This window comes from Amphiprion ocellaris, chromosome 20 (genome assembly GCF_022539595.1).
Source record: "Amphiprion ocellaris isolate individual 3 ecotype Okinawa chromosome 20, ASM2253959v1, whole genome shotgun sequence".
In the NCBI taxonomy this organism is placed as follows: domain Eukaryota; kingdom Metazoa; phylum Chordata; class Actinopteri; family Pomacentridae; genus Amphiprion; species Amphiprion ocellaris.
The window spans coordinates 30,448,562-30,458,517 of NC_072785.1; the positions used below are offsets into that span (position 1 = coordinate 30,448,562).

Genomic DNA, 9,956 nt, shown 5'->3' on the forward strand with positions numbered 1-9,956 from the left:
ATGACAGCAGGTTAAAATCCGTTTTTCTCAAAATATAAATGACAGCATACAGTAAAATATGAACATTTAAATTTTTTGAAATGTCATTTTTTTTGGAACAATTTGCTATTTTTGCACAGATTTTGTTAAATTACAGATAACTGGAAAAAATATTCAAAAAATGAAAAAAAATTAAGTATTTAAATCTACAAAAAATATTAGTTTACACATTTTTTAAGTTATTTTTAAGAAATATTATGTGTATTAGGGATCTAAAAATGTCAAATATGTTTTGTTATTGCTTTAAATTGTTATTGTTATTTTTACAGATAATGAGTAAAAATGCAGCGGAAAAAACACAGATTTGCTTGTTGACTGTCAAAAAAAGCAAAAAAAATCTGTTCTTGAACTATTTTACTGCATTTAAATCAGATTAAAGTAATCAGTTATTTGCTGTTATTCTCCACAGTTTTTAACTGTTTTTTCTGGCATCCTTTCTGCTTTTTCTCTTTTTTTATGGATTTTTTTTTTTTTTGCAGTTTTGGTTTAAAGACTAAAGGAGAGTAAAGAACAGTAAGTTTAATAATGTCATATTTTACATTTAGTAAAACAAATTAAAAAGGGAAACTTGATTTTGAAAGTTGATTTTTGTTCAGATTACGATGTTTTTCAGTCTACAGCAGGACAGAAGTAGGAAGGTCCACAATAAAAGCCAGGTTTTTTTCTGTCACTCTGTGCTTAAATAATAAAGTGAATTGAAGCGTTCAGCTTCAGTGATTACTGCAGCATAAATAAAGATCTTTTAAATGTTTTATTTAAACTGTGATGAATCACAGCTGTTTTAATGTAATTATTTTGAGTATAAACAACATTAATATAGTTTTTATTGTTTCCACTGAAGTGTTTAAACATTAAACATTCAGATAAACGTTCAGAATGCAAACAAACTGATTAAATGAATGAATATTTAGTCACACTACGGCTCTGTGACTAATAAAGCTTCATAAAGTGAATAATTCACATGGATTTAACCGTTTATTGCTGGTATAAATCAGATTTACCTGCATGTGCTGCTCTTCTGCATGACTTCTGCTCTGTGGAATCCAGACAGTTTACAGAATCCGTCATTGCTGTAGACGACCGGCCACTCCACGATCTGAGCGTTTCCCAGCAGGAAGCTGGTCTCTGGATGGGAAACACAAGAAAAATTCCTTTAGAACTGATTAAAGGCTGCAGAGATTCTTAATCTGAGGAGAAAAACATATGAAGGTGGAAGTTTAGTTCTCTGACTGATGAGAGAAACTAAAACAAACCTCATTTTTAGCCTGACAACTAAAACTACTTCACTGTTTGGGATCTTCATGGAGTTTTCTTCCTCTAAATGTGGATTCTGTTGAACTCAGACTTTAAAACCTCTGAAAAGATGATTTAAATCCTCCTTTTGTCTTTAAATAAACAGCTGAGTCTGAACTTTCTGCTCTAAAACCGATTACTGACTTGATTTTCAGGAAAAACTGACTGTTCCAACTAAAACTTCGATCTGCCAGATGCTGATATAAATCTGAATATTTTACTTATACAGCATCATAGATTCGAGTTTAATCAATCAAGAAGTCAAAATGGTGAATCACCCAAAAACCTGGCAGCATCAGTAGAAAACATGAGTTAAGATTTATCAATTTTTTTAACAACATTCTTTTTATTGTTTTCACAACAAAGATACAATTACAAGATGAAAAAATATGAAAAATATTGTTTCCTTGTCTGAAAAAAATCAAAAAATTCAGCAAAAAAAATTCCCCAAATTTTTGAAAATTTGCAAAACCTTTAGGAAGAAAATTCCAATAGTTCCTTAAAAGTTTCCCTTAAAAGTTTAATTTAAAAAAAAAAATCCACCAAATTTGGCAAGAAAATTCTTGTAAATATTTTCAAAAAATGACTAAAAATCTTCCAAAAAAATCCTAAAAATATCTAAAGTGATTCCATATATATCAGTAAAACTTCTAATATTTTCTTAAAGAACATTCACATAAAAATCAACCAAAATCCAACAACATTCACTGGATTTTGGTTGATTTTTTTGTGAAGGTTCTTAAGAAACATTTTTAACATTTTTTTTCCCCCACCAAAAAAATGTTTAAAGATTTCCCAAAAATGTTGAAAATGTGGACATCAGAAGTTTCACTGTGAAAATAGATTTTTTTCTCCACATTTTCAGACTTTAAAATGGGTCAGTTTTAACCCGCAGGAGGATTAACTGAGCAGTGCATGTTAAATCAGTGAATTGTCCCTGATCAGTAAACAGGGGAGTGAGAGAAATCAGGTGAACTTTCACTCTGTTCTCCACAGCTTCAGGATATCAGACCAGTGTTCCAACAGCAGTTTTAGATCACATCTGTTCATCCATACCTCAGTCTACTTGATCATCCTCCAACTCTTTCACCTTCTTGTGCGTCTCTGCTGTCATGTCTTGGTAAAATCTCACCTGCTGGTTCTTGTAGAGGATCTTCCGTTTCGCCCTCGCCTCTCTCATCACCGCTTCTTTGTAACTCGGGAACTTCATTATAAGGGTTCTAGGTGCGGAGTTGGTTCTATGTTGCCGTATTGGACCAACCCTGTGTGACTCTTTCCCCCGGAGCAGAGCTAGCTCCTCCGGTATCCAGCTCTCCAGGAATCCACAGGTGTCTTCACCCTCCGCGCCCTCAGGTAAATTAAAAGCCGTACATTGGAGCGACGTGACCAAGCCTCCAGGTCCAGGCCTTTATTTTTCCCTTCTAGAAGTTTCACCTTCTCCCGGAGCGCAGATTCTCGTCTCTGCCTGTGTGACTTCCTGAACAGTCCGTAATGTCTTTCCTTAATCGTAGTGAGAATGCCATCAAATTTGAATGAGAACTCAGACTTCATGGTGTTAATAGCTGCCAGTATTACTGACAAAGAGGCACCGGACTCCTCCTTGGCAGCAGGAACATTTCCCTCCGACTGTTCCTCTTGGGGCTAACGCTAGCGGCGCTGTTAGCATCGATGCTAGCCTCCAGGCCTTGCTAGCGGTCAGCTTGACTTTGACCGTCGGTGGAGCAGAATTAGTGAAGTTGGATTGTTGTGTTCGGCGGCGATTTGTCTTCTTTTGTGACAGCGGTGTTTTCTTTAACGCTGATGTTGTAGTTTGGCTGAATGACGCTGACGAATTGAGGTTTTTTAGAAAGGATTTAGAGGTTTAAGTAGCAGCGCAGACTTACACGCGTCTCCTCGGCAAGCCGCCATAACCGGAAGTCCCAAGATTTAGTAATTTACCAAAATTAGATCATTTATCAACCAGAAACTGCAAATAACGCACAAAAAGAATCACATTTGTCAGTCAATTTAGGCAATTTTATGTTACTTTGGGAGAGACAGAGGAAAATCAAAGCTACTGGATGAATAAATAAATGCAGCATGGCTTAGAAACACAACAGAGGAGCAAGTAGCTGGAAGATACATTCAGCATGGAGAAACATCTTTGTAGAGGATTTCAACAGAAATAGTTAAATATCTGCAGTATTTCCAGTGTTGGTAACTTCTGTAGATACTAATATTTGACATATTTGTAAATTGTTGAAAAATAAATGACGAAATAAAGTGAACTTTTTTCTTTTTCTCATTTCTCTCTTTATAACTCAGTTGTTTCTGACTTTTCTCTCCTCCTTCATTCAGTTTCCATGGAGCTGCAGGACTTTATGTCGCAGTGAAAAATGAAAAAACAGTGATTAAAAACTTCTCCCATGACATTCACCTTTTGTCTGCTGAGTCCATAAAACCAAATATCTGCAGTTTGTCGTTAACAAGCTAAAACAGGAAAACTGCTGATAACGTTTTTCATCGGCTGCCAGAAATCCTGCAGCAGAAACTTTGGCAGGTTTTCATTCAGAGCTTCCAAAAAATATCTGGCTGGTAAAAAGAAAAAAAAGACTTTAAAGAAGAAAAGACGCTGCAGCCAATCAGAGGAAAACATCTCAAACATGCAGAGTTCTGTCCAACGGGAGGAAAATCCTGAGAAACCAAATTAAAACTATGAAAAGACAATAAAAATCTGAGATAAAGAAGCTTCGGCAGAAAACAGAAAGTGTTATAAAAACATTCCTGCTGCAGAAATCTGATTTTTAATAAAACTCAGGAGCTGTTTCTGTGGATTCAACCGTCTAATAATCGTGTGAAGAGCCGGTTTATTCTCAGAATGACCTTTCTGATGCTAATTATCTGCATGAAGCTGCAGCAGAAGTCCGACAGTGAAGCTTCCAGCAGAAGAAAATGAGTTTTTATCACTTTCAAATGTGAAGAAAAATGATCAGAAAAAGCTTCCAGTCAATGAAAAACACAGAAGAAATGACTGGAAGCATCACAGATGTCTTTTAAAAACTCAACAAAGTGTCCAGAATCATCCAAATTAAACCACAGAATTGACTTTAATCACAGTTTTATCACAAATACTGAATCTAGCAGCATCAAGGATGTCATTTCTGCAGAAAAAAACTATTTCGCTGGATTCTGGTTGATTTTTATGTGAATGTTCTTAAGAAACATTTTAAACATTTTTTTCTACCAAAAAATGTTCAAAAATTTTCCAAAAATGTTGAAAATGTGGACATCAGAAGATTCACTGTAAATTCTTTTTTCCCCCCCCCACATTTTCAAATTTTAAAACGGGTCAATTTGACCTGCAGGACGACACGAGAGTTAAAACAATTTTAAATTTCTGGAATCAACATGCCAAATATTAGCGTCTACAGATGTTACCAACACTGGAAATACTGCAGATATGTAACTATTTCCATGTTTAAAGCCTTGACTAACTTTTTCTCCATGCTGAATGTATCTCTAACAACTTGATCCTCTGTTCACTGTTTCTGAGCCATGCTGCATTTATTTATTGATCCAGTAGGTTGGATTTTCCTCTCAGTCTCTCTGTGGAAACACTGCCTGCAGTTCAACCTTAAAAAAACTCAAAATTTTTGATTCAATCGTGGCTTTAAAGTTGCATTTTTTATTATTTTTTCACAGAATCTAGTGTATTTTTGCCAGTTTTTTAAAATACTATGACAATTTTCAGGTTACATTTGGCTAATTTTCCTGAAGGAACTACACACCACATGTGATACATTCAGGGACCAGCAGAAAGTAGAAAAAAAGCAGATTTTTTCTGTTTTTACAGTTTCTGACTCTGATAAATGGTGTAATTTTGGTGATTTTTTCAAAGGAAAACAAACCTTTTAAAGCCACTGCTGGATTCTACAGTTCAGAGGGTTCATTTATAAATCGTTTCATATCAATAAAAAGTTGTTTTAAAGTCAAAATTTCTCAGAGATATCCACATTTAGTGACTGCAGCATTATTTAACAGTTCAGACCTCAGCTGCACTTTTTAAGACGGTTAATTTTAGAAATAGTTTGAGAACCGGAGTTCAGACGGAGGCGTCCATTTAAAACAGCAAAAAATAGAAAATCAATCTATGGCGGTCAATGTTGACGCCGTAAATAAGTCAGAGTCTGGGAAACACGTCTTCTAAATCCAGCTCAGGAATCTGCTGCTTCATTCATTCATTGAAAAACCAGCAGCTCATCCAGCAGGAATTATATGAAAACACAAAAAACAATGGCTGCTGCAGAAAAACACACAAACACAACCACAAGGGCACGTTTCTGTTCCAATAAATCCTCTCTGACATCACGCAGAGCTGCAAAGAAAACCTCCAGGTGAATGCTTGGAGGTAAAACACAGCAGCAAAGCATCATGGGAAACTCCAGCCTGATCCCAGAGCTGCTCAGAAATCTTTATTGTTCTATCATTTGCAGAGATTTTGTGTGAAGAAGCTTCATTCAGAGCAGATTTAATGTTAAACGGTTGATTTATTCATTGATATTTTCACAAAATCTGAGTTTAACATCTAAAAATAAACCTTCAAATTAATAAAACTCTCGTGTCATGATGATCACATACAGCCTTTAATTTACTTTAATTAGCTCCTATGGTCGATAGAAGAACATCGTTAGAATAATTACTGCCGTACGAGTTCAACACATCAGATAGACGTCTATAGTTCTTCCTATTAAAACTGAAACTGGAAATGACAGCTGTTTCTTGACATTTAAATCTGTCACGTTAATCTATTTAATTATTAACACCAACGATCTCAGATGTAAAGTTTAGATCAGTCGGGTTACGCTCTGTAATTTATAAAACTGTTGGGGCTTTAAAAATGAGACCACAGTGAAGAAAAAGTTGCTAAAAGTGAAAAAAAATTAACAGACAATGAGGAGAAGTGAGCCACAATGAATAAAAATGAACCTACAGTGAGGAAAAATGAGCCTATAATGAGGAAAAATGAGCTTAAAGTGAGTAAAATGAGGCTACAGTGAGGAAAAATGAGCTTAAAGTGAGTAAAATGAGGCTACAGTGAGGAAAAATGAGCTTAAAGTGAAGAAAATGAGCCCACAGTTAGTAAAAATGAGGCTACAGTGTATAAAAATGAGGCTATAGTCAAGAAAATTGACTCCACGGTGAGGTAAAATGAGCTACAGTAAAGAAAAATGAGATACAGTATGGAAACAAGAGACCACAGTGATGAAAAATAAGCGATTGTGAGGAAAAAAGAAGCCAAGGCTGAGGAAAAATGAGGCTATGGTATGACTTAATGTACCCACAATATGGAATAAAAAGTCCACGGTGAAGAAAAATATACTACTAGTGAGTAAAAATGAGCCAACATGTAGGGAAAAGGAGCTTACAGTGAAGAAAATAAGCCCATTGTGAGGAAAAGAAGAAGCCAAGGTTGAGGACAAATTAGCCCACAGTGAGAAAAAATGTCTGCAGTATAAAGAAATGAACCTGCAGTGGAGAACAATTTGCCCACAGTCAAGACAAATATGAGCTAACAGTGAGGAAAATTTAGCCTATCGTGAGTTAAAATTAACCAACAGCGAGGCAAAAATGAGGTCACAGTATAAAACATGAACACACAGTATCTAAAAATTAGCAAACAGCGCAGAAAGCACACAATGAAGACAAATCCACATTACGGAAACAAAAGTTCACAGCGAGGAAAAACATGCCAGGAAACATGAGCCCACACAAGTAGCCCACAGTGAAGGAAAAAGGGGCTCAAAGTGAGCGAAAATGATCCGACAGTGAGGAAAAATGAGGTGACACTACAGAAAAATGAAGGACAACGAGGAAAAATTAGCACATTGTATGGAAAATAAGCCCACAGTGATGGAAAAGTATCTCATAGTGAGGAAAAACAAAACAACAGTGAAGAAAAATGAGCTCAAGTTTCTTTTAAAAATAGCCCAAAATGAGGAACAATGAGCCAACTGTAAGAAAAAAAATTGCCAACAGTGGGGAGAAATGAGCCCACTGTGATGAAAACTAGCCGCCAGTGACGAAAAATGAACCAGTAGTGAAGGAAAATGAGCCCATAGTGAGGAAAAACAAGCTTACAGTGAGGAAAAATACGTCCAGTGTCAAAATAAACCAGCAGTGAGGAAAAGTCAACCAATAATTAGGTAAAATAAACCAATAATTAGGTAAAATAAACCAACAGTGAGGTAAAATAAACCAATTATTAGGTAAAATAAACCAGTAATTAGGTAAAATAAACCAACAGTGAGGTAAAATAAACCAATAATGAGGTAAAATAAACCAGTTATGAGCCAAAATAAACCAACAGTGAGGTAAAATAAACCAATAATTAGGTAAAATAAACCAACAGTGAGGTAAAATAAACCGACAGTGAGGTAAAATAAACCAATTATGATGTAAAAACAGCTCAAAGTGAGTGAGAAGAGCTGACAGTGAAGAAAAATGTTCCATTTAGTCAATAAATGATTACTTTTTAGCTGTGTTTTGTTGTTGGTTTTTTGTTTTTTTTTTTTACAAAATCCTCAATCTGTACTTTAACATAACAGGAAAATACTTAAATACCAGTTGAAAAAAGACAAACAACTGCCAACATCACAAAAAAAATTTGCCGTCAAACATTTTAAAACATTAAATCACTTTTTATAAAAACATACAGCTTTATTTAAGTTTTTCCTTATAGTCAACATGTAAATTAATACTTTTATCTGTGATTTTACCTTATATTATTTGTCATTTAACAAAACAGAAACATTTTTAAATAAAATTTTAAAAAATATTGACTTTTTTTTACTTCTTATTGACAAAATAATATTTTTGCTTATTTAAATACAGTAAAAAAAGGTGTAATTTTACAGTAAAATGTTGTAAAAGAACAAATTACTATTAATAAAAATAAATATTTATTTTATTTCTTATTTACAGTTTAGGCCTAATCAATATTAACAGATAAATTAATATTTTTTCTGTCATTTTACTAGAAAATCTGTGAATAAACGGTTTAATTTTTTTTTTGTTCACTCATATGAAATTTTTCTTTCAAATAACAGCAACTATCTGTAAAATAATATATTTTATTAAATAATTTAAATTCACTAAAATAGCTCAATTTCAAACGTCAAATTTTGTAAAAGAATTAAATATGATTTAGAGTTTTTTTTAATGGACCTTTTGTACAGTTTTGGCCTGTTTTCTTTAGAATTTACATATAAATAAATAGTATTTCTGCATTTTTACTAATCCTTATCTATGATTTAACATGACGGGAAAATCTGTAAAATAATATAAAAATTTTCTAAAAATATTTGTATTTTATTGTTTTTAACAGTGTTCTCCTCCAACACACCACCGGACCAATCCGAAGCTCACAGCGGGCAGACGGAGCTCCCTGAGGCCGGAGAGGAGAGCCGAGAGTTTAGGGACGAGTCGGTGCAGGAAAAACAACAAATAAACAACAACAAGCAGAGCAGCTGTTTGTTCTTTACCTGCTGACTTTAGCAGAACCGAGTTACATAATCACCATGCTCATAGACACTAGTTAGAACAATTATAATTCATAATAATAATAATAATAATAATAGCGATGTGATGCGTTCAGGTGCTTTAAAACTGACCATTAATGAAGAAAATAAACTTTTCATCTCCCTTTATTTCCTGGTAACGTTTCTATTTTGGTTTACATGATAATTTTGGAGGTTGTTTCTTAATCTGAAGCAGGAACCCGGCGGGTAAAAAGCAGAAATTCTGTTAAATTCTGCTGAAATGTTCCGGAAACGTTTGTTTTTCGTCACTTGAACGTTTCTTCTTATTGCGCACAGCAGAAAAAAACTGTTTTTATCCCGAGAAAAGCGCAGAAAGTCGGAGAATAAAGTGACTTTCTGGAGGTTTTCTCCTCCAAACCGGCAGAAAAACGCAGTAAACAGAAGCGGAACCAGGACTAGAACCAGAACCAGGACCAGGACTCACCGCTGGACCTCCGGACGATGTTCTCCAGGAAAGTGTTCTGCGGAGCCACCAGCCCTCTCTTTCCTCCGGGCATCCTGTTGGGCGGAGAGCGGCTCGGAGCTCGGTGTGAGGCTGCAGTCGGTGCCGGTACCGGCGGAGACTTTCATGGTAACCGGACCTCTGGAGGCTCTGGAGCGACTGAAGCACCGAGGAGCTTCTGCCCGCTGGTGGACGCACTGCGCATGCGTGGAGGCTGCTCCCGAGAGAAAATATTCATGTTGGAATCGGAAAATACACATTTAGCGAAGAAAACTAGACAATAAACGCAACATTTACATTTAAAAACATCATCATTAAATAAAATAAAACTAATCTTAACATCAACGGTCATTTAACAGAGATTTGTTTCGTCTTGCACATTTATAATACAAAAAATAGTTTATCGATCCATTATTATTGTTTTATTTACCACTAATCTATTGTTTTCTTTATTGATTTGTAGATTTTTTTTGCCTGTAAAATATAAAATTAAATAATAAATTAAATTAGCAATAGCAATTTCCACAATGATGTTTTTGGGGAAAAATGGAAGCTACACTCTAATAAATAAATAAATATCCTGTTTAAAAAGTTAAAATAAATAA

At 34.8% G+C, this 9,956-nt stretch overlaps 1 protein-coding gene across 2 annotated transcripts in view; it reads right to left on the bottom strand.

Moving 5' to 3' along the window:
- kcnh5b (potassium voltage-gated channel, subfamily H (eag-related), member 5b) overlaps positions 1–9,559 on the bottom strand; it is a 152,925-nt gene extending 143,366 nt beyond the window's left edge. Inside the window, exons 1-2 of one of the 2 annotated variants that reach the window (XM_055006156.1) lie at positions 9,334–9,559; positions 1,041–1,164 (exon numbers count right to left, since the gene is read on the bottom strand). In XM_055006156.1, coding sequence (XP_054862131.1) covers positions 1,041–1,164; positions 9,334–9,406 — 197 coding nt within the window. In that variant the 5' untranslated portion in view covers positions 9,407–9,559. Of the gene's footprint in view, positions 1–1,040; positions 1,165–2,464; positions 3,232–9,333 lie in introns of those variants that run through there. The other variant, XM_055006157.1, reaches the window with a different exon arrangement.
- Between the last annotated feature and the right edge of the window lie 397 nt (positions 9,560–9,956).